Source organism: Orycteropus afer, unplaced genomic scaffold (assembly GCF_000298275.1).
Source record: "Orycteropus afer afer isolate SDZICR_OR568_19922 unplaced genomic scaffold, OryAfe1.0 scaffold00501, whole genome shotgun sequence".
NCBI lineage: Eukaryota > Metazoa > Chordata > Mammalia > Tubulidentata > Orycteropodidae > Orycteropus > Orycteropus afer.
Genome location: NW_006922088.1, coordinates 1,491,474 through 1,515,394, shown reverse-complemented (window position 1 = coordinate 1,515,394; position 23,921 = coordinate 1,491,474). Strand labels below are relative to the sequence as shown.

The 23,921-nt window shown below is 48.9% G+C and overlaps 1 protein-coding gene across 1 annotated transcript in view; it reads left to right on the top strand.

Annotated features, from left to right (window-relative positions):
• Window positions 1-11,597, top strand: part of SMO (smoothened, frizzled class receptor) — a gene marked incomplete at its 5' end in the record, with an annotated part of 31,789 nt that extends 20,192 nt beyond the window's left edge. Inside the window, 11 exons of the mRNA XM_007955421.1 lie at window positions 2,509-2,714; window positions 3,570-3,779; window positions 4,181-4,353; window positions 4,654-4,873; window positions 4,968-5,091; window positions 6,335-6,427; window positions 8,093-8,201; window positions 9,210-9,395; window positions 9,811-9,959; window positions 10,621-10,755; window positions 11,173-11,597. Of these exons, the coding sequence (XP_007953612.1) occupies window positions 2,509-2,714; window positions 3,570-3,779; window positions 4,181-4,353; window positions 4,654-4,873; window positions 4,968-5,091; window positions 6,335-6,427; window positions 8,093-8,201; window positions 9,210-9,395; window positions 9,811-9,959; window positions 10,621-10,755; window positions 11,173-11,597 (2,030 nt within the window). The remainder of the gene's footprint in view (window positions 1-2,508; window positions 2,715-3,569; window positions 3,780-4,180; window positions 4,354-4,653; window positions 4,874-4,967; window positions 5,092-6,334; window positions 6,428-8,092; window positions 8,202-9,209; window positions 9,396-9,810; window positions 9,960-10,620; window positions 10,756-11,172) is intronic.
• Window positions 11,598-23,921: the final 12,324 nt, after the last annotated feature.

Sequence of the window (23,921 nt, the reverse complement as noted above, 5' to 3'; positions counted from 1 at the left end):
GGCCATAGTCTTTGGGGTCTTACCAGGCTCTATCAGACTCGTAAGCCTGGTCTTTTTTAATTTTTATTTTTTTAAATGATTTTTAGTTTTGTTCCACATTGTTCTCCCACTCTATCCAGGATCTCCTGCACTGGTTGACAGTGGTAGCTGGGCATCATCTAGTTTTTCTGGTCTCATGGTCATATAAACTGAGGTTTGCATGGACCGCTAATATCCTGGACTAATTGTTTCCATGCATCTTTGGTTTTCTTCATTCTTCTTTGCTCCAGACAAGGAGAGACCAATTGTTGTATCTAGATGGCTGCTTGCAAGCTTTTAAGACCCCTGTTACTACTCACCAAAGTAAGATATAGAACAGTATTTTTGTGTAGTATGTTATGCCAACTAAGCTTGATGGGGAAGTTTTTTGTGTTTTGTGTTTTTTTTAAGGCTAAAATAGAATATTTATTTAGAATTTAAAAAAAAGAAAAAACAAATTACAAACTATTTAAGCCTGATAATTACCATGAATACCGCAAAATCCAGAAACATAACATAATGTTTTTATTAATTAGTTTTTTGATGCTTCTATCATACAGTTTACTCTAGGGAGCTCCCATGCCCCCACCCCCATTTAAAGGTTCTTGTATAATAATCACACAGTAAAGTTCACACTTTGGGTTGTAGAGTTCTGTGCGTTTGGTAAGTGCATATAGTTATGTAAATGGGTGCCACAATTGAGATACAGAATAGTCTCATCACCCCCAAATGTTCCCGTGTGTGGCCCCTTTGCAGGCAAACCTCTCCTTTCCCCACCCCAACCGCTGTCAGCCACCTGACCCACTCAGCCAGAAATTCTGAGGGCAGACCCTCCGAGTGCTAAAAGTTCCCCGGGTGATTCTGATTTGAGTCAGGTTTGGGAACCGTTGCCTGAGGATGTTGCTCTACAGCCCTGGAGTTGCTCTCTCTGTTGAGATGAGAGCTGTGAAGGCTCCTGACCAGTACTGATACCGGCGAGCGCTTACTGAGAGCTCGCTCCATGACAGGTACTCTGCTAAGCACATTTAATGTGTCATCTCAGTGTTCACAATTCCATGAGGTCAATCTATCACCCCTACTTTACAGATGAGGAAACTGAGTCTGGAGATTGGGAGTAAGTAATCCCACATCTAGGAAGTTGGAGAGCCAAGATCTGGACCCACGGAGGCTAATTGCACTGTCCATGCACCTTGTATATTGTTGTTGTTGTTAGGTGCCATTGAGTTTTGATTCCTAGTGACCCCAGGTGACAGAACTGTCCTGGATGGTTTCCTAGGCTGTAATCTTTATAGGAGCAGATTACCAGGTCTTTGTCCCATGAAGCTGCTGATGGGTTTGAACCACTGACCTTTTGGTTAGCAGCCAAACACTTAACCATTGTGCCACTAAGTCTCCTTCCTTCCACATCGTGTGTACCACGGAGTCTATTCTGACTCATAGCAACCTTACAGGACAGAATAGAACTTCTCCTTAGGGTTTCTGAGACTGTACTCTTTATGAGAGCAGATCCTTATATAGTACCTCCCCCCAGCCTGACAAGGTGACAGTTATCCATGTCATCCTCTGCAATCACCTCCTCCAGAGCTTCTCCTGATACAACTTCCTGCTCGGGAAATGGGTGCTCTTGCAACAGGGCTGACTTACAAAATACAGAGAGAACCCAGCTGCTGGGGTGAGCAGGGTGGAGGGCTGGGCTGGGGCAGAGGGGCAGGGGCCTTGGTCCATTTCTCCCTTGCTGACCACGCCTTTCCTCCTCGCACTGGACAGAACCTCTTCTGTTTCTCTCCATCTGATTTCCTGTTTCCTCCTCTGGCTTTGGAATACCTGGCTCCTCTGACTAACTCTTCTTAAGTTCCCACCTCTTCTCTATCTCACCTCAGCGTGGTAAGAGGAACGAGGGTTCTGGGGGTCTGGGCATGGGGATACCTGGTTCTGATGAATGGACTCCATGAGGGGTGGGGCCCACCTTCTGTCCCCTGGAAGAGGGTTGTAGGTTTTAAGAATGCTCCTGAAAACGGAAATCTTCCTGGGGTTCTCAGCCAGAGATGTTACCCCCCTTAGTGGGCACAGGGAATAGGAACCACTTTAATTGGATTGTAATGTATGTACAGAAAAGTGTATGTATGATAAGCTTAATTTTCAGAGTGAACCCACTCTGTCACCAGTACAGATCATGAAAGAGGACATTACCAGCGGCCCAGAAATTCTTCTCCAGGCCCTCTCCCAGTCAACGCAGTGACTGAGGGCCTCTATTGGCAGATCCTAGGGTCTAGGGATGCCCTGTGATGCATGGGACAGCCCTGCAGCACACACAACTGGCCTGCCCAATGCCCTGGTGAGAAGCACCATGCCTGCCAGCTCTGAGCAATGATGGCCTGTGCTGTGGCAAAGAGAGATGCCTGAGGTCTGGGGGGACAAGGGGGTGCTGTGTCTGTGGTCAGAGTGAGGAAGGGTCTTCACCCCAGTGTGTCCACACTGTTGCCACCACAGGCCTCCGGAACGCCCCTCGCTGCTGGGCCGTGATCCAGCCCCTGCTCTGTGCCGTGTACATGCCCAAGTGCGAGAATGACCGGGTGGAGCTGCCCAGCCGCACCCTCTGCCAGGCCACCCGTGGCCCTTGTGCCATCGTGGAACGGGAGCGGGGCTGGCCCGACTTCCTGCGCTGCACGCCCGACCACTTCCCTGAAGGCTGCCCGGTGAGTGCTCTGTGGGGTGAGGCCTGGGCTCTGGGCTGGGCAGTCCCAGGCACAGGGCAGGGCCAGGGAGCTGAGCACCTGGTCTCACAGGACCCTGGGTCTATAGCCATGGGGTCCACAGGCCACAAACCCAACTGTAGCTCCTGGGCTGGGTCAGTGTCCCAGGGATTATCTGTTTATTTATAGAAGATGACGTATGTCCAGCAGTTACCATTCAGCATGCACTCTGTTCATTGTTGGGGAGTTACAAGACTCCTGGGTTATAAGGACTTACCTGTCCTCTCGAAGGTTGTATTGTATCTGGGAATGAAGGCGCACATACGTAGGACAGTGAAAGACACTGAGGCAGGAGTATGGGCTGGGTCTTGGGCCAAAGGATAGATCACAAATATAATAATGATGATGATAGTATTTGTTATTACTTACTGCCTGCCACATGCTAGTTAAGCATTTTACCTATTTGTTTAACCCTTATATAACACTATGCAGTAAATAAAAACTCACTGCCATCGAGTCGATTCAACTCATAGTGACCCCTTCTCGTATTTCTGGTATCACTATGGAAATAGATTGCCCAGTCTTCCTTCCGAGGAGTGGCTGGTAGGTTTGAACTGCCAGTCTTCTGGTGGCAGTCAAATGCCTTAGGCATTACACCACCAGAGCTCCTTAACAACATGCAGTAGGTACTGTTATAGATGGGAAACCAAGGTACAGAGATGTCAAATGGCTTGTCCAGGTTACATAGCCACTGAGTGGCTGGCCTGGGACTCAAGTCCCAGAAGCCTTTGTCCAGAACTTCCTACCCTGAGCCTTCATCCCCCTCTTGCACCATCTCTTCCCCTTCCCTGATGCCAGAATGAGGTGCAGAACATCAAGTTCAACAGTTCGGGCCAGTGTGAGGCTCCATTGGTTCGGACAGACAACCCCAAGAGCTGGTACGAGGATGTGGAGGGCTGTGGGATCCAGTGCCAGAACCCGCTCTTCACGGAGGATGAGCACCGTGACATGCACAGCTATGTTGCCGGCTTCGGTGCCGTCACAGGCCTCTGCACGCTCTTCACCCTGGTCAGCCAAGGGCGGGCCGTGGCGTCTGGGCAGGGGCCAGGGGAGAGGCTGTGGGGGCCAGCTGTCAGGGAGAGAGCTGGGATCTGGGTGGAGGTCCCCAGGGAAGAGTCCTAAGGGGAGTCTGGAGTCTCTGGGTGACATGAACAGTTAAGCATTGGGCTACTAATAGAAAGGTTGGTGGTTCGAATCCTCCTAGAGATGACTGAGAAGAAAGGCCTAGGGTCTGCGTCTGAAAGGTCACAACCATGAAAAGCCCTATGGAGCGTGGTTCTACTCTGCACATGTGGGATTGCCAGGAGTCAAAATGGGCTCAGTGGGAACTGGTGGTGGTGGCAGTGGTATTTTGGGTCCAACCAGGGTGTTGGAGGCAGCCTCAGAACAGGCCTCACTTCTCTCTGCAGGCCACGTTCGTCGCTGACTGGCGGAATTCGAATCGCTACCCTGCTGTTATTCTCTTCTATGTCAATGCGTGTTTCTTTGTGGGTAGCATTGGCTGGCTGGCCCAGTTCATGGATGGTGCCCGTCGGGAGATCGTCTGCCGGGCAGATGGCACCATGAGGCTTGGGGAGCCCACGTAGGTGTCTTGGGAACCTAGAGGTGAGGGTGGGGGAGAAGGGATCCCACAGAAGTGGGAGGTGGGCCTGTACCTAAGATTTCAGTATAGGGTCCCACTCTGCCTGTTTGTACCGAAGATCTCAGCATTTCGGTTTCAGTGCCAGGAACTTGGTGGTGTGTCCGTTCCAAAGGGCATCTTCTGTATCCTCTTTAAGTATGACCTGAGTCCTGTGTCCTTAGAGGCCAAGGGTCTAGGGACAGGGTGGCGCGTGGGAGAGGGATGCCTTCCCCGGGTGACGCCTTCTCGCCGTCTGCACAGCTCCAACGAGACGCTGTCCTGTGTCATTGTCTTTGCCATCGTCTACTATGCCCTGATGGCTGGTGTGGTCTGGTTTGTGGTGCTCACCTATGCCTGGCACACCTCCTTCAAAGCCCTGGGCACCACCTACCAGCCTCTCTCGGGCAAGACCTCATACTTCCATCTACTCACATGGTCACTCCCCTTTGTGCTTACTGTGGCCATCCTCGCTGTGGCCCAGGTAGGTGACTGGGAGGGGGCTAGAGGCCTGAGTAGGACAGGGTTGGATGATGGAGCTAGTGACTAACTCTGCCCCGCCCCGCTTCCTGCTCCAGGTGGACGGGGACTCCGTGAGCGGCATCTGTTTTGTGGGCTACAAGAACTACCGATACCGTGCTGGCTTTGTGCTGGCCCCCATTGGCCTGGTGCTCATTGTGGGAGGTTACTTCCTTATCCGAGGTGAGTGGACACCGGGCCAGGCCTGTCAGGCAACAGAATGTTCAGAGTGCCTGCTATGTGTAGGTAGCTAGGACCACAGCCAGCCCATCTGGGCCTGGGTGCGGGTGACAAGGAGGTGCTATCTCTAGGTGGCCCCAGCACCATGGGTGCTCTGTGTGGGACCAGTGAGAGTGCTGGCCAGAAAAATGCACTCCTTTCTCTGGAGCCTCATGCTAGGGTTTGCAGCTCAGTGAGTGGAGCTCTGGCAGCTCCCAGCCCTGGTCACTGGGTGTGCTCGTGTGGAGGCAACTCAGAATCCTCTGCAGTCCACACGGACCAGCTCGGGGCCACTGGGCGTGTGTATGTGTGTGTGTTGTGGGGGTGCACATGAATTTTGTGTATACTTCCAATCTTTTGGGCCTTAGTTCTGTAAGGAACTCCCTCCAACACACATATAGTTTTTTCTTCACACACAGATTTACTATTCCCTAGTTGCCATGTCTCCACCTGCCACCCCCATAGTAAGCCTCAGCGCACGTAGCTTGTTTGTGTTTGTTTAAATAAACTTTTGTTTCCTCACCCTGCCCTCTCAGCCTTCTTTCTGTTCAGCTACCACTCGGCCCTCTTGGTGGCGGTGCCTTCCGGTCTGTGGTATATGTTTTGTATCTGTGCCGTCCTATACAGTGGCCACTAGCCACATGGGCTCTTAAGCACTTGAAATGAGACTAGTCCAGACTGAGTTATTAAGTGTAAAACACCCACTGCGTTCCCAAGACCTGGGAGCAAACCGAATATGTAAAATAGTTCATTCATGATTTGTCCTGTTGATCATATGCTGAAATACAACATTTTGGATTGTTGGGTTTATAAAATACATTGTGTTTCATGTCACTTGTTTCTGTTTACTTTGTTAATGTGGCAATTACAAAACAATCTAAGATACTGTATGTGGCTCACATTGTGTTTCCATGGGTGGCACTGTACTAGAGTCTGTTTCATGGCTTTTCCATCAGAACATAGGGCGACCAGGCCAGCACCGAGGCACCTTCTCTCTTCTCGACTGTCTGCCAGTCATCCTGGCCCATGACAGGCCTCCCCTAGCCTCTTTCATTTCTCCAGTGTCTCTAGTTCCCTGAGCTTTAGATCAGCACAGGAGTGACCAGACCCAGACTCCAGGGCCATGGGACCGTCCCTCTCACACTCCCATCCCCTCAGGCAGGTGGTCTTGCCCACCTGCTAACGTCTGAGGTCTCTCTCTGTCCAGGGGTCATGACTCTCTTCTCCATCAAGAGCAACCACCCTGGGCTGCTAAGTGAGAAGGCTGCCAGCAAAATCAACGAGACCATGCTGCGCCTGGGTGAGTGGGCCGGAGGTCCAGGCCGGCCCAACACTGCGTCCTCTGGGGGCTGTAGATCTTCAGGCAAGGGTCTGGGAGGATGCAGTGAGGCAGTGGGGAAAGTAGCAGCCATGGGACAAGGGCCTGGTGTGTGTGTGTAGGTGGTGGTGGCGGTGGCAGTTATTAGAAGAGCCCTTTCTCAAGTAGAAGACTGGAGGTCATGCTTCCTCGTGCCCATGAGTCCTCCTACAGTTGCCTTGGTATCCTTCTTGCCTGATTTTGGGCAGCGCAGCCCTTGAGCCCAACATGAACTCAGCCCAGAATACGGCTGCCTTTCAGGTCCCCATGGGGCAAACCCTCTTGCCCACTGCTGCTCTGGCCCCTGGGGTGCTGGTAACCTCCTGGCCTGCCCATGTCCCTCCACAGGCACTTGTCTTCAATGTATTCGTAATATATGTTAGGGGAAAAAAGAAAAGCAGGTTATAGAGTGATGTTTGCAGAGGGAGCTCATTAACATAAAGACAGTTCCTCTCTCTGTGTACACTGGTCTGCGTGAGCCTAGAGGAAAAACAGAAGGGAACACGCCCGGACATCAACGTGATTTGCTTCAAATGAGGGATTGCTATGTCTTATATTCCTCTGCATGTGTTTACTTTGTCCACAGAGCATGAGTCCCTTTTGTAATTAACAAAAAGTTTTTGAAAAGCAAAGTGCTCAGAGAAAGCACATGTTGTTGTTGTTGTTGTTGTTGTTTGCCATCGAGTCGGCCCCGACTCATAGCGACCCCTCCTTGGGTTTCCGAGGCAGTATCACTACGGAAGTAGGATTGCCCAACCTTCCTTCCGAGGAAACGCTTCCAGATATCAGAAGAAAAGATGAGGCCATTGATGGCCCCTTATCTTGCTCTGAGCACATTGCTTGGTACGCCAAGAAAGAAAATACAAACCTGCTTCCGTTGAGTCAATTCCAACTCATAGAGACTGTGTAAGACAGAATAGAACTGCCCCATAGAAACTCTATGGCTGTAAAGGCTGTAAATCTGTAGGGAAGCAGACTGCCACATCTTTTCTTCTGCCGAATGCTGGTGGGTTTGAACCACCAACCTTACGGTTAGCAGCTGGGTGCTTAACTACTGCACCACGAGGGCTCCTCTGTTTGGGCCACAGTTGCCATCAATTTGATCCTAACTTGTAGCCCCTCATGTGTTTTCAGAGCACACCTGTGCTCCGTAGGGTTTTCAATGGCGGCACTCCTTCAAAAGTAGAAAGCCAGCCCTTTTTTCTGAGGTACTTCTGAATAGATTCAAACTCCCAACCTTTCAGTTTGTAGCCCAGCCTTTAATCACTTGAGCCACCCAGACACTCCTTGCTCGGCACATCCCTGTTACTGTTGAGTCACTTCTGACTCATAGTGACCTTATAGGACAGAGTAGAACTGCCCCAAGTCTGTCCTGTTTACAGAAGCACTGCCCCATCTTTCTCCCTTGGATCCGCTGGTGGTTGAACCACCGACTTTTCTGATCGCAGCCGAGTGTTTACCCACTGCACCGCCAGGGCCCCTTGCTTGGCACGTAGGGAGTGTCTAATTGTTGAATGAATGGCTGATGTGGAATCACCCATGCTGCACTGGAAAGGAGGGCCCTTTCTGTAAGCCCACCTCTCCTAGAGCAATTGTTTGACTTCACAGGCATTTTTGGCTTCCTGGCTTTCGGCTTTGTGCTCATCACCTTCAGCTGCCATTTCTATGACTTCTTCAACCAGGCCGAGTGGGAGCGCAGCTTCCGGGACTATGTGCTGTGAGTGAGGGCCCGGGGCTTGGAGGCAGCCACCCTGTCCTGGAGCCAGGCTAGCAAGGGAGAGCCCCTCCTCCATTGTGCAGCAGGGCTCATTCCGGTCCCTGCCTCAGACAGCAGTGGTGGTCTCAGTGCCTGAGACATCACTTGGTCTGTAATTTGCCAAACAATCTTCCTGTCTCTGCTCCACTCCGCCTCCCCTCTGTGCCCATGGCCTGTATCTGTAACTGGTGTATTTCATAACTGTTTAGAAGCCATTTCGTGTTTTGGCTTCTCTGGCGGGCCCTCTGTTGATCATGAAAGTTGCTCTCTATAATTCGTATGTGCTCTTTTATGGAGAGTTAACCTCTCTACCACAGTGAACATGTGTTTGTTCGCTTTGACTATGCTTTGCTGTGTCACAGTTGAGATGAGTCTGTGAGAGTAAGGCATCCAAGCCCAAAGCTCAGCAGACACCCGCTGTTACCCTGGGGAGCGTCTAAACCGTTCCAACTTATCGCGCCCTGTGTGCGGAGGAGAACTGCTCCATCAGGTTTCCGAGGCCGTGACCTTTCAGACACAGATCTCCTGGCCAGTCTTCCAGGGCGCTCTGGGCGTGTTCAAACTCACGCCTTCTCAGTATTTGAGTGCTTACCCACTCGTACGACCCAGGGACTCCCCCAAAGCGTTTAAGATGCTTGTTAAAATTGACACTGGTCCTCCTCATCCACACTGCTTCAGGCTCTTTTTCACTGGTCCCAGACTGGAGGGCAGTGGTTCTAAACCTTGGTTAGGTATCGAGTCACCTGCAAAGCTTTAAAATCTGCCGAAGCCTGGTACCTCCTCCAGAGATTCTGCTTTGGACCCAGGCATCAGTAGTTACTAAAAGCTCCCTAATGATTGCAATGAGAACACAGCATTGAGAGTCAGTGCTGTGGGGTTCTGCTCATCGTCACAGCTCCTTAGAAGGTCTTTGGATTGCTTGTGTACCTACCCCGAGGACCCTTGTCTGTTTGCTGTCCCTCCCCGTAGGTGCCAGGCCAACGTGACCATCGGGCTGCCCACCAAGAAGCCCATCCCCGACTGTGAGATCAAGAACCGCCCAAGCCTCCTGGTGGAGAAGATCAATCTGTTTGCCATGTTCGGCACTGGTATTGCCATGAGCACCTGGGTCTGGACCAAGGCCACGCTGCTCATCTGGAGGCGCACCTGGTGCAGGTGGGGTCAGCTGCCAGCCCCTTCTGACATCCGGCCTGACTCACTCAGCCTCAGTGTCCCCATCTTTAGGCCTTGTCTGGTCCGACTTCTTCCCCCACTGCCTTGGGACTGCACTGAGCCACCGAAAGCCCTTCTCTGTGGCTCACCACTACCCCCTAGTGGTACCTCCTGTCCTTAGGTGGACTGAGACCCAGTGCTGAGTCCACTGCCTGCATCTTCTAAGAGTGAAGGACTTTGCGAGCGGGGCACCCAAGAGCCCGGCGTTCCAGGCCCATTGCTTGGAGGCTTCTGTTTCTTTGCATTCTTGAGATTGGTGACCCCCTGAGGCCTCCTTCCCCGGTGGAAGTGGAGTTGCTGGTCTTTCCCAGGTCGCTGGCAGTCGTTGCTCTTTTACCCCCACCATCTCTTCTCTCAGGCTGACTGGGCAGAGCGATGATGAACCCAAACGGATCAAGAAGAGCAAAATGATTGCCAAGGCCTTCTCCAAGCGGCGGGAGCTGCTGCAGAACCCCGGCCAGGAGCTCTCTTTCAGCATGCACACCGTCTCCCACGATGGGCCTGTGGGTGAGCTTAGGCCCTCTCCCGACCCACGGTGCCCCTGCCCTGCCCCTCCCAGGCTGGTGTGGACACGGGGCTGTGTGGAAGGCTGAGAGGAATAATAAGCCACTGCCTCCTCTCTCTCTCACTCTCTCCTCCTTGGCTCTCAGGTCCCTTCCTGTCCCCTGGCCACCTTTCCATCTCTGTTTCTTCCCCTGGCTCTACTTGCTGGTGCTTTTGTTTTTTTAAATATATTGTGAAAATACATGTAACACAACATTTGCCGGTTCAGCATTTTTCATGGGTACAATTTAGTGACACTAGTCACATTAATCATGGGCAATCCTCATGAGTAACTTGCCACGTTTTCCATCACCATAAACAGTAACTCACGTCTTGCCAATCGGTGACCTCCCCACCCATCCTGGTGCCTTGGTTCCCAGAGGGATCGTCTCTCCCACCCTCTTCTGCCTTCTGTTTTTGCTTTCCTGGGGCTAGAGTAAATCAGGGAGATTCAGGAACTGGATGTCTGTCCCCCCTTCAGATGCAGAATGGGTGGAGACCACTGGGATACCAGGGTGAGCCTTCTTTGCAAGGAAGAGGGGGAGGGTCAACGGTGCTGAGTAAGGTTGGTGCTACTGAAAGGCTGTGCAGTCACTGTCCTTATCCTCTCTCCCCATCCCCACAGCGGGCTTGGCCTTTGACCTCAATGAGCCCTCGGCAGACGTCTCCTCCGCCTGGGCCCAGCATGTCACCAAGATGGTGGCTCGGAGAGGAGCCATCCTGCCCCAGGATGTGTCTGTCACCCCTGTGGCAACTCCAGGTATGAGGATTTGGGTTTCTGTAGGAAGGGGGTTGGGGGAGCTCTGGTAGCATAGTGGCTAAGATACGTGCCTGCTAACCAGACGGCTGGCAGTTCAAACCCACCAGCCACTCCTCGGAAGGAAGGTTGGGCAATCCTACTTCCGTAGTGATACTGCCTCGGAAACCCAAGGAGGGGTCGCTATGAGTCGGGGCCAACTCGACGGCACATAACAACAATAACAACAACAAAGGAAGAGGGTTCTTCACAGGGGAAGGAGGAAGGAGAGGCCCTGGAGGAGCTGAGGTGTTGGCTAAGGCCCTAGAAGTCTAGAGTTGGGGGGGCCCAGGGTAAAAAGGGTAGGGGTCTGAGGAGAGATGGGGTGGCATGGACAAAGCCAGGGCCTGGGCCCATGTTCTGTGGTTCTTCTGCCACCAGTGCCCCCAGAGGAACAAGCTAACCTGTGGTTGGTGGAAGCCGAGATCTCCCCAGAGTTGGAGAAGCGCCTGGGCCGGAAGAAGAAGCGGAGGAAGAGGAAGAAGGAGGTGTGCCCACTGGGGCCACCTGCTGAGCTGCCCCGCCCGACAGCAGGCCCTGCCTCCAGTGCCGTCCCTCGGCTGCCTCAGCTGCCCCGGCAGAAATGTCTGGTGGCTGCTGGAGCCTGGGGAGCCGGGGAGCCCTGCCGACAGGGAGCCTGGACCCTGGTGTCCAACCCCTTCTGTCCAGAGCTGCAGGACCCATTTCTGCCCAGTGCCCCAGTGCCCATGGCTTGGGCTCAGGGCCGCCGGCAGGGCCTGGGCCCCATTCATTCCCGAACCAACCTGATGGAGGCGGAGCTCATGGATGCAGACTCAGACTTCTGAGCCTGGAATGCAGGACCTGTGGTGTGACAGCAAGGAAAGGAGCAGACACTATTTGAGGGGCTTCTCCTCCCTGCAGGCACTCCTTCAAGATCTGGTCTTCCGGAGAACCAGGGGCCCGGTGCCCTCCGGGGAGAGGGGCTCGAGGCAGCAGGACTGCGGGAAAGAGTGGTGGCATCACCACGATTGGGACTCCCCAGAGGCGAGGCCTGGAGATCAGGGTCCTCCTTTCTGTCCCACCGGCTGGAGTCTGGCTGGAGCTCCATCTCTAGCAGGGTCACAGAACATGCCAAGCTTATGGTGGGACTGCAGTGGGCTCGGGTGGCCATGCAGTCAGGCCCGTGTCCAGCAGATGGGGACCAGCTACCCTTTTCTGGGCCAAGTGGTGCCCTTTCTGGCACTCTCAGACCAAAATTGGTTTATTGTGTCATGAGCCCTTTGAAAGTGACAGGGCTCCCCACTTCCTCTTCCACATGGATGTAGGACAGGGAGCATCCACTCCCATCAGGACTATAACCTCTTGGGAGGTACCCAGCTGGCCCTACCTCAGGCCAGTAGCCCATCTTCTGGTCTCTACACTCTCCTTCCCCATTTCAGTTCACCCAGCCAATCTGCTCCTGTTTCCTGTTTATGGATTAGGACCCAGAGCTGCAGCATTCCCCAACTCCCATCCCAGCCCTCTGCTGTTGGGCTCCCTCTCCAGGGAGAGCCTGTTAGCTCTTCCTCACGTCCACCCAGTAGGGGGTGGATCCTCTGACTTGAGGGACCACCCTGGAAAGCTGCAGTAGCTTCAGCCAGGCAGGAAAGGTTCCTTCAACTTCCACATCCTGTGGGTGAGGAGTCCCCACCGCTCATAGCTCCCAACCATATTCCCAAGGCCCAAGTTTCAAGAACCGGACAGCAGGAAGCCTTAGAAGCTGGCTGGGTCCCTGACTGGGGAGAGGGATGGGGAGAAGAAATACAGTCAATAAAAGGTTTTTGTATAAACCATTGGTGTGCTGCTTTTCCATAGGCCCTGGTCCCAATCTCAAATCATTTGTATTTTAATTTCACTTCCTCCTAAGGCTGTTCTGAAAGCCAAGGCGCTTGATGCCAGTAAGGTCAAGACTAACTGATGTCAGCATAATATGTTGGCTGTGTTCCCAGGCCAGTTGGCTCTACACTGATAAAAGCCCTCTGTGGCCTCACGAGACACTGAACAGAAACATGCAATTGGCCATTGAAGTGAAAATTGGAAGCAAGTGTCCAATGGTGATTGTGGTTGGGCATGGTTCCTGAGGACATCTTGGGCCTCAATTCACTTCTGCGGGCCCTCTTACCTCCCACAAGGGCATGCCGATCAGCCAGGTGTGATCAAGCCCTGTGCAAGCTGATCTGCAGGTCCCTCCCCAGCCCAAAGGAGTTCTGATTCCCCAGGGGGATTCAGCCACATTGCTTCCAAGATGGCAGTAGAAGACCGAGAGCTGGGTTGCAAGGACTCAGGATTATGTGGAAAAGAGATCCATCAGGAAAGGAGAGGCAGAGAAGAAGGGGGGGGGGGTTACCCACAGACTTGGAGGGTATTAACTCAATGGTACATAACAGCAACAACAACATGGAGTGTACTGAGCTGGCTTAAGAGTACTCCTTTGTAAAAATGGTGGCTTGCCATCATCAGACGTCCTTGTCTAACTTCATGAGGGAGAGCTCCGAAACCAAACCAACCTCACTGCCATTGAGTCGATTTCAACTTATAGTGACCCCCATTGGACTTCCAAGGTTGTATATCTTTACAGAAGCAGACTGCCTCACCTTCCTTCCCTGGAGCAGCTGGTAGGAGAGAGAATCTCTATCAACATCCTATGAGGAATCAAACATACTTCCACCCTCCAACCTTTTTACCAATTCTGATACCAGCCTTCCCTCCCATGACCCTCTCTAAGTCTCTGCTGAGTTCGATCATTCGTTACAATGGCCACACAGAACTCACAGACCTCATTCACAGTTACAGAATTTATCAGGGAAGTAATGGGTTACAACTTGGGATCAGATCAACAGGCTACACACCTGTGGTTAGGATCAGGCAGCATGTGGGCAGTCTCCCTTCTCCAGGGAAGGACCCCTCAGCTCCTCATGGCTCTGCAGAGCCGCTTCCAGCACCATGAGGAAAGCCTCCGGTCTCAGACCGAGACCCTCAGAAAAGTGTTACGAAGCTCTTTATTCACTTCTTTAACTTTTTATTTCAATTTGGGTCAAAGTTTACTAAGGATATCAGTTTCCATTCAACAATTCGTACAGGCTTCGTTTCATGTCATTGCAATCCCTTCAATGCAACATCACTCTTCCTACTTCCTCCCTATGTTTCTTTCCATCTCTTCTCTCCTGACCCTTCCTGCTTTCTGAACTTTGTTCTTGGGTAAATGCTGCCCTTTTGGTTTCGAATGGTAGATTGTTCTAAGGAGCACATATCTCCCTAGTGTTAGTGTTCACTTTGTGGATCTATTGTTTGGCTGAAAATTGAGCCATGTGGGGTTAGTTCAGTTCCAGGTCTGAAGGGTGACTAAGGGCCATAGTCTCAGGGATTCCTCTAGTTTCTATCCAACCAGTAAGCCTGGTCTTTTTTGTATGATTTTAAGTTTTGTCCCACATTTTTTTCCCGCTCTACCCAGGACCTAATGTGATCCCTTTCAGAGAAGTTGTAATGGTAGCCGGGCACCATCTAGTTCTTCTGGTCTCAGGGTTGTGGAGGCTGAAATGTTCATGGTCCATTAGTCCCTTGGACAAATTATCTCCATGCATCACTGATGTTCTTCATTCTTCTTTGCTCTGGACATAGAGAGACCAATAGTTGCATCTTACATGACTCACAAGCTTTTAAGACCCCAGTCAGTTACAAAGCTCCTCAGCTCCACCAAGTGCCCAGTTGCACCTCATATGCCAGCAAGCTTCCTTCCTGAAGGGGCTCAGCTCTCTCACACTGTAGTTGGCATGCCCATTGTAGCTGCCTCACTCATTGGGCCAGGAAGCCTACTGCAGCCCTCTCATGTCAGCCTCCTGGTTCTGCTGTGGCCATTTCTCTACTTACTGCCGGATTCTGCCGTGCTTGCTGCCGCTTCTCCCCATCTCCAGGGTTACAGCTCTCTCTTTCTCTTGGGTCTAGGAGGTTCTCAGTGCAGGGACACCTGGTCCAAAGGATGTGTTCCACCCCTGGCTCTTCTTGATGTAGTGAGGTTCCCTCTTGCCACCTCTGGGATGGGTTATTTTAGGCCTAGCAGGAAGGCAAAACTGAACCATTCCCCTCATTAGGGTTCTATACATCTTATTTGCATGGTCCCATTCCTGCAAGGGCTCCACATACCTTACTTGCATTATTAGAAGCTGCCCAATCCCCTTGTGGGCCACAGGCAGCTTATTTCCATAGTCCCAGCCAACATTTTATGGGAGTCACAAGACCATGCATGGCTAAATGGGCCATGGTAGTAATTTGCTGTCCCCTATCCTCTCTACTGGGAACTCTGGTAGCATAGTGGCTAAAGGCACTTGACTGCTAACCAGAAGGCTGGCGGTTCAAACCCACCAGCCACTCCTCGGAAGGAAGATGGGGCAATCTACTTCCGTAGTGATACTGCCTCGGAAACCCAAGGAGGGGTCGCTATGAGTCGGGTCCGACTTGACAGCACATAACAACAACAACAACAATCCTCTCTACTGCTCCCATGTGACAGGGACACAAGCATTGTGACCAGAGCCAGATTCAAGGAGAAGGGGAAAGGGAACAAGCATACGATTATATTCTAGGCACTTCACATGTGTAAGGAGCGCCGGAAGCATAGTGGTTAAGCATGTGGCTGATAACCTAAAGGTCAGCAGTTCAAACCTACCAACCACTCCTTGGGATAAAGATGCAGCAGTCTGCTTCTGTAAAGGTGGTTGTTGTTTTTAGATGCTATCAAGTCGTCTCCAACTCAGCCACTGTATGTATGGCAGAACAAAACACTGCCCGGTCCTGTGCCAGCCTCACGATCTTGTGATACCTGAGCCCATTGTTGCAGCCACTATGTCAATCCATCTTGTTGAGGCCCTTCCCTTTTTTCATTGACCTTCCACTTTACCAAGCATGACAGCCTTCTCCAGGGAATGGTCCCTTCTGACAACATGACCAAAGTAGGTGAGATGAAGTCTGGCCATTCTCGCTTCCAAGGAGCATTCTGGCTGCATTTGTAAAGATTACAGCCTTGGAAACCATATGGGCCAGTTCTACTATGTCCTAACAGGGTTGCAATGAATCCGAATTAACTAAATGGCAATAGTATGGGTCACGTGTATTAGGTGTAACTCAGCTCTTACTGAACACTTCCCTGGTTGCAGCTGCTCTTCCAAGCAATTTACATGCACTGACTCACTGAAACCATAGGCCTATGAGGCCCTGCTAACATCTCTCCAGATAGCGAGACACAAAGAAGAAACACAGCTTGCCAAGGCCAGGTGGTGACACTGGGAGTCCGCCAGGACGGTCTGGCTCTAGGGTCTGCCCTTGACCACAGAGCTTGGCTGGCTTTCAGAAGGTAACAACCCCAGGGGCTATTTTTATGTGGAAACAGGCTCAGTGAAGCAAGAATAACTTGCCCATTTCCTCAGAGCTAGTAAGTGACAGACACTGGGGCCAAGGTCCACTCCTGTTTCTGATCTCTAATTTTTCTTCCTGTGCAGGTTTCAAGGTGCTCTGGTGGCACAGTGCCTAAGGTATCCAATTGCTAACCAGAAGTTGGTGGTTCAAACCCACCAGCCACACCGCGGAAGCAAGACTGGGCAATCTACTTCCATAAAGTTTTACTGCCTCGGAAACCCAGTGGGGATCACTATGAGTTGGAATCAACTCGAGGGCAGTGGGTTTGGTTTGGTTTTGTTTACGCAGGTTTCAAGGCACTCTGGTGGATACTGTAGTTAAAGCACTAGCTGCTAACCAAAAGCTCAGCGGTTCAAACCCACGAGGCACTCTGTGCGAGAAAAATGAGGCAGTCGGGGGAACGCGCAGGGGCAGTTCCATGCTGTCCTCTAGGGGCGCTGTGAGTCAGAATCAACTCCACGGCAGCGGGTGGGGTTGGCGGGTGCGGTTTGCCACTAGTGTTCCCTCTGGCTGCCCAGTGTCCCCTTGGGCTCGCCCCCATTGCTTCTTCTGACCACTACCGGTTCTCTCAGCAGCATTATAGCTATTTTTTAAAAAACTTTTACCAATAATGGTTTTTAAAACAATAAAATGTATCATGTTATCTAATAATCTTTTCTTAAATGTTATGTTTTCCTTTCTTCCTTTCCTTTCTTCCTGCCTCCAGCCCTCCTTTTCTTGGTGGGAATGCTTGTGTTAAGGATGGGTGGTTGAAGGGGATTTAATCTGGGCACTAAAAGGAGGAAAAACGTTCATTCTGTTCATGACTATGGCAGGGAGGGTGACATCCTGTGACCACTAGAGGGCACTGTGACCCCATCTTTGTGAATTGCAGGTTTTTTGGAGTGGGGTTGGAGGTCCAAGACCACTTTTCTACAACAAAGAAATCTTGCCACCTTACTTTGGGCAACGCTAGATCTCTGCCCCAGCAACGGTGGCCACTCTCCTACCAAAAGCTCCTTGGAAGTTTCTGGGAAGAAACCCGTTTGGGGCTTGTTTCCAGCTGCTCTGAAAGCAGAAGTCTCCCTCCACTGCACTGATGCTTCCGGCAGGCTCTGCTATCAGCTGCTCTCTCTGGAACTCAGCTCTCCAGCTGCCCAAGTGTTGAGGCCTGTCTCAGCTGGTCCCAGCTTCTTTAAAGCAGTCTGTCCACTGCCCCCTCTTCTTCTGCCTGCTTAATTTTCTCTCTCTCTTTTTTTTTTTTTTCAATTTTCAGAGATTGAAGGTACTGAAATACACAGAGAACACCATAATAAACCTAATAACCATCTTCCCACTAATTAGAATTAATAAACTAATCATTTTATCATATTTGCACCTAGCCTTTTTTTTTTTTAATAAATAAAGTACACCGACTCCTCAGTAATCAACTATCTGGTTATACAACATTTCACATTTATAACAGTAGTAAAAAGTCTCCTGTGTGACTATTCTGCACATTAATGATGTACATCAGACAGTAACAAACTCCCAGGTGGAAGGCGAAAGTAACACTGGCTGTGTTGGTCAAGGTTATGTGTTAATGTGGCTGGGCCACGATTCTCAGTGATTTGACATTTATATAATGAAGTAACTTGGCAGTTGTGTGACAATGTAGTTATTCTCCACTTTGTGATTTGATGTGGTCATCCTCCATTTTCACACAACACCGACTTTTGCATGACAACCTAGTCTTTGGAACCTAACCATGTTGATAAGTGAGAAGTGGGTATATTAAAAATTTAGCTAAAGTCTCCTTTGATCAACATCCCCAGACACATTTTCCTCCATTTTTCCCCTCTTGGAGAGAAAAACAACTATTAATGTTTAGTGGGTCTCCTTCCTGTTCGTTTTCATACTCTCATATACACATATGCATAAACAATCTATAGTATGACCTTTGCCTGCTTTTAAAGTTTTTGTTTTCATCTAAGTTATACATGCTATAGTTTGAAAAGTTAAATAGTTCTACACATCCTGCTACTTAAAACAGCTGTCTTGGTAACCCACCCCAACAACATACCCCACCATCTTCTGTTACAGGGAGCCAACCATTTTATTTTAGATGCTCTTTGTAGTATTTTACAGTGCAATTAATCATTTTTATATGACTTGTCTAGCCATGGTCTTGTAACTCCTACAAAATAATTGGGTAGGACGGTGCAAATAAGGTGCATGGAATCCTTTTTGGTGTTGGACAATCTGCTAATGAAAATAAGGTACATGAAACACTTTCAGGGGTGGGACTATGCAAATAAGGTATATGGAACCCTTGTAGGGGATTGGAGCCAATCCCAGAGGTTGAGGAGGGACCTGACCACTATCAGGAAGAAGAGCCAGGAGTAAAGCACATCCGATGGACCCAGGTCCCTGTGCTGAGAACCTCCTATGCCCAGGAGACAGAGCTGTAACACTGGAGACAGTGTGAGATGGTGAGAAATGGCAGCAAGCATGGTAGAGTCCAGTGGCAAAGAAACTGTGGCAGCAGAACCAGAAGACTGGCATGAAATGGCACAGTGGGCTTCCTGGCCCACGGAGTGAGGTGGATACAGGGGGCTTGCCAACCCACAGAGAGAGAGGGCTGAGCCATTGGGCGGGAGACTCACTGTCAGAATGAGCTGCTGCAGGCACTTATTAGTGGAGCTAAAAATGTGTAACACTTGCCCAAGCAGGGCAGAGGCCAGGCCTGATCATGACGCATTGGTAGATGGCTGCCTGCGGACAGTCAAGAAGTTGTCCTGATTAAAGAACTGAATCCTGAGTTTTTCCTATTAATTCCAAATTGATACAGATCCTGAATTGTAACCTGTTACATCCATATTAAACCCCATAACTGTGAGTATGGTCTGTGAGTTGTGTGTGGCCATTGCAACAAATTATTGAACCCAGCAGAGAAGCAGAGAGTGCCATGGGAAGGACAACTGGTGTAAGAATTGGTTAAGAAAAAGGTTGGTGCGGTGTAGTAAATTACTTAGTGTGGCTTTTCTAGCCATAAGTCTTTGTAAACTCTGTGGCGGAATTTGCTGTGAGCAACTGAGGAGCTCCTGATTGTAAAAGTTATCCACCTGGGGTATTTCTGTTCGGAGCAACACAAAGCAATGTTCTGGGAGGTGCCTGCTCTCTCTCTCAGGTGCTTAGAATTCTGACGTTATGTTTGGTTAGTTTGGCCACTCTGCCAGGCTCAAAAGGAGGTCTCCTAGAGGCAGAAGTCTCTCTCTGACTGCTGGTTGAGGAAGACATGCTGCTGAAAGAGACACGCATTGCTGAGTGAGACACTGAGGGACACTCACTATTGGGAGAGACACTGTGGGAGACTCTTAGGAGAGAGACCGTGGGCTGGGAGAGAGACTGAGCGTTTTCCCTGAACTTGAATTGTAGCCTGTGGTGCTTCCCTAATAAACCCTGTAATCTGTGAGTTCTGTGTGGCCACTGCAGTGAATTATCGAGCCCAGGAGAGAGGTGGTGGGTGCTTTGGGAGGAACGGTTGGTGAAAGGGCTGGAGGGAAGCAGTATGTCTGACCTTGCAGTAATAGGCCTTGGGTTACTGATGGTGCTTCTGTCTTCCTCTTGTGTGGTTAGAGGAGGTCAGAAGATTTGGCCTCCCTGCCCTTTTTGCAGTTGGAGAGTGGAGGTGTGTCTGACCTCCACTTCATAGGGATCAGCTTTGGGCTGATGCCGATTTTGATTCTCGCTCTCCTCCCCCCTGAAGTTAGAGGACTTCTGATGCCTCCATTTGATCAATTTACTTCCATATCTGAATAGCATACTTATTCGGGCTCTTGAATGTTAACTTTAGGCATTATCATTTGACTTTCCAATACAGAGGGTAAAGATTTAGTCTTTTTCATTCTTTTCCTACATGGGGGGTGGGGGAGGAGAGAGGAAGTGAGAAAGGGGAGCCAACAGTAATACAATTTTGAAAGCTGGAAAGCAAAGAATGAATGGTAAGTAATTTGTTGTTTTGTTGTTGTTAGGTGCCACTGAGTGGGTTCTGAGCCATCAAGTGACACTATACACAACAGAATGAAACACCGTCTGGGCCTGCACCATCCTCATAATCATTGCTGTTCTTGAGTCCATTGTAGCCACAGTGTCAATCCATCTCGTTGAAGGTCTTCCTCTTTTTCTCTGACTCTACCAAGCCTGATGTCTTGTCATCTTCACTTCTAAGGAGCATTTTGGCTGTCAGTCTTCCAAGACAGATTTATTCATTCTTCCGGCAGCCCATGGTTTTTTCAGTATTCTTTGCCAACACCACAATTCGAATGCGCCCATTCTTTGGTCTTTCTTATTCATTGTCCAGCTTTTGCATGCATATGAATGAGGTGTTTGAAAATGCCATGGCGTGGGTCAGGCGCACCTTAGCCCTCAAAGAGACATCTTTGTTTTTTAACACTTTAAAGAGATCTTTTGAACAATGATCAGTCAATGAAGCATAACATGGATGAACTTACAGGACATTATGCTGAGTGAAATTAGTCAATCACAAAAGGACAAATATATGAGACCACTACTGTGAAAAAGTCAAGAAAAGAGTTTAACAGAAGAAGTAATATTCTTTGATGGCTGCAAGGGTGGGTGGGAAGGGAGAGTAAACCACTAACTACAAGGTAGACACATTAACTTGGGTGAAGGGAAAGGTAAAAATAAATAAATTAAATTAAATAACAAAAAAGAAAGTCAATACATCTTTGTATCATCTTCTGGACTTGGTGTGTGTCCTCAGTCAGGAAAAAAAATCTATATTGACATCTATCTATCTGTCTGGAGAGGGGTCTTTTGCAGCAGATTTGCCCAATGCAGTATGTTGTTTGATTTCTTGACTGCTGCTTTCATGAGTGTTAATTGTGGATCCAAGTAAAATGAAATCTTTTCTCCATTTATCATAATGTTGCTTATTGGCCCAGTTGTGAGGATTTTTTTTTCTTTATGTTGAGATGTAATCCGTACTGAAAGCTGTAGTCTTTGATCTTCACCAGTAAGTGCTTCAAGTCTTCTTCACTTCCAGCAAGCATGGGTGTATTATTTGCATATCAGAGATTGTTAAGCAATCTTCCTCCAATCCTGATGCCATGTTCTTTTCCATATAGTCCAGCTTCTTGGATGATTTGTTCAGCATACAGATTGGATAAGTATGGTGAAAGAAAACAATCCTGACACACACCCTTCCTGATTTTTGATCACTCAGTATTCCCTTGTTCTGTTCAAATGACTGCTTCCTGGTGTATGTACAAGTTCCTTATAAGCACAATTAAGTGTTCTGGAATTCCCATTCTTTACAATGTTATCCATAATTTGTTATGATCTACACAGTCAAGTGCCTTTATATAGTCAATAAAACACAAGTAGACATCCTCCTGGTATTCTTTGCTTTCAGCCAAGATCCATCTGACATCAGCAATGATATCCCTCATTCCACATCCTCTTCTGTATCTGGCTTGAATTTCTGGCAGTTCCATGTTGATGTACTGCTGCAACTGTGTTTGAATTATCTCCAGCGAAATTTTACTTGCATGTGATATTAATGATATTGTTTGATAACTTCCACATCTTGCTGGCACACTTTTCTTTGGGATGGGCCAACATATGGATCTCTTCCAGTCAGTTGGCAAGGTACCTGTCTCCCAAATTTCTTAGTATAGATAAATGAGTACTTCCAGACTTGAAAAATCTTTTTTTCTTTTTAAACTTTTTATTGTGATTTAAGTGAAAGTTCACAGAGTAAATCAATTTTCCATTCATTTTGTTTCATGTCATTGATTGTAATCCTCAAAATGTAACACCATTCATCCCATTTTCTCCTTGTGTTCCCTGTTTCCATTCCTCCTCCTTTTACTATCCCTTCTTGTCTTTTGAACTTTGTCCTTGGGCAAATGCTTCCCTTTTGATCTCAAGTGGTTGATTATTCTAAGGAGTGTGGACCTCCTTGGTGTTATTGTTAACCTTAGGTTGTTGTTGTTGTTATGTGCCATCGAGTCGGCCCGACTCATAGCGACCCCTCCTTGGGTTTCCGAGGCAGTATCACTACGGAAGTAGGATTGCCCAACCTTCCTTCCGAGGAGTGGCTGGTGGGTTTGAACCGCCAGCCTTCTGGTTAGCAGTCAAGTGCTTTAGCCACTATGCTACCAGAGCTCCTTGTTAACCTTATAGACCTATCTATTATTTGGTTGAAATTTGAGCCACAGGAGTTCCAGGCTCAAAGGGTGACTAAAGAACGTAATCATGGCAGTCCACCAGTCTCTATCTGGCCAGTGAGCCTGGTCTTTGTTATAATTTTGAATTTTGTTTTGTCCCACTCAATCCAGGACCTTCTAATGTGATCCCTTTCATAGCGGTCAGTAGTGGTAGCTGGCACCTCCTAGTTATTCTGGTCTCAGGCTCATAGAGGCTGAGTTTTGTGTGGTTCATTAGTCTTTTAGACAAATTGTTTCCATGTATCTTTTATTTTCTTCACTCTTCTTTGCTCCAGACAGGGAGAGACCAATAGTTGTACCTTAGAGACTTGAACAAATCTTAACCAGCAGTGTGGAAAACTTACATACAACATCCCAAAAAAGGCTCCAAAAGGTGGAGAGGAAAGTAGAATTGGTTGAAAGTTTAAGAAGCAGCTAGACTCCTGATTCACTAACTAACTCTGCACGGTCAAATGACTGTCCCTCCAAATCTTGGCAGATTGTGAGTTTATCATCTGGAAGGAAAACAGAGAGTCTGTGACATGTGAAGGTATTATCTTCCAGGATTGTTGTTAAGAAGTTTGATATACTTCCCATTTTGAGCTTTCGTTGTCCCTTTACCCACTCCAAACATTTGAAGGATCATCAATTCGTCCCCAGTATTTTGAAATTTCACAGTGACATATATTAATGTGGGTTTATTTTTACTCATTGGGCTGGGCACCTACTGGGCCCTTTCATTCTGTAGATTTCGTAGATTCTGTAGATTCTTATCTTTCTATTCTGGGAAATTTTAAAAAGTATTTCTATGATGAATTTTCCCACTTCATTTTCTTTGTTCTTTCAGGTGCTCCTATTATTCAGATGTTTGATGTTCTGGATTAACTCTCTAATTTATTTTGCTTTCCTATTTTTAACCTCTTTCCCTTTTTATTTATTGGATTTTTCATTCTCACTAGCATGCTTTCATTCCCAGGGTCCCATATGCGTTTTCTGAATGTTCACTTTGTAAAACAACATATTCTCCTCCTACAAATACAGTATCATCAATCTCTTAAAATAGTAATGATTCTTAAAATTTTGGTCTTGCTGCTTTCATATTATTACTTTTTGCCCTGTTGCTTATTTTGGTCTTTGCCTTTCCTCATGTGTTGGGGACTTTGGCTGTCTGCTCCTACTTACGAGTTTGGCAATATATAGTTCACTGGAAGCTCTGTGACTATGGGTGTGGTCTTCACTGTGAGGTAATCTAGCTAGCTTATTTCCTTGGGGAACTGTCAGTGTTAGTATTTCAGGTTTTCTCTCTTGAGCTCATTGGGTACCTCAGAGAAGTTCATTCAGTCTCCTGTATATTGTTGTTATGTGCCATCGAGTCAGACCCGACTCATAGCCACCCCTCCTTGGGTTCCCGAGGCAGTATCACTACGGAAGTAGATTGTCCTATCTTCCTTCCGAGGAGTGGCTGGTGGGTTTGAACCGCCAGCCTTCTGATTAGCAGTCAAGTGCCTTAGGCACTATGCTACCAGAGCT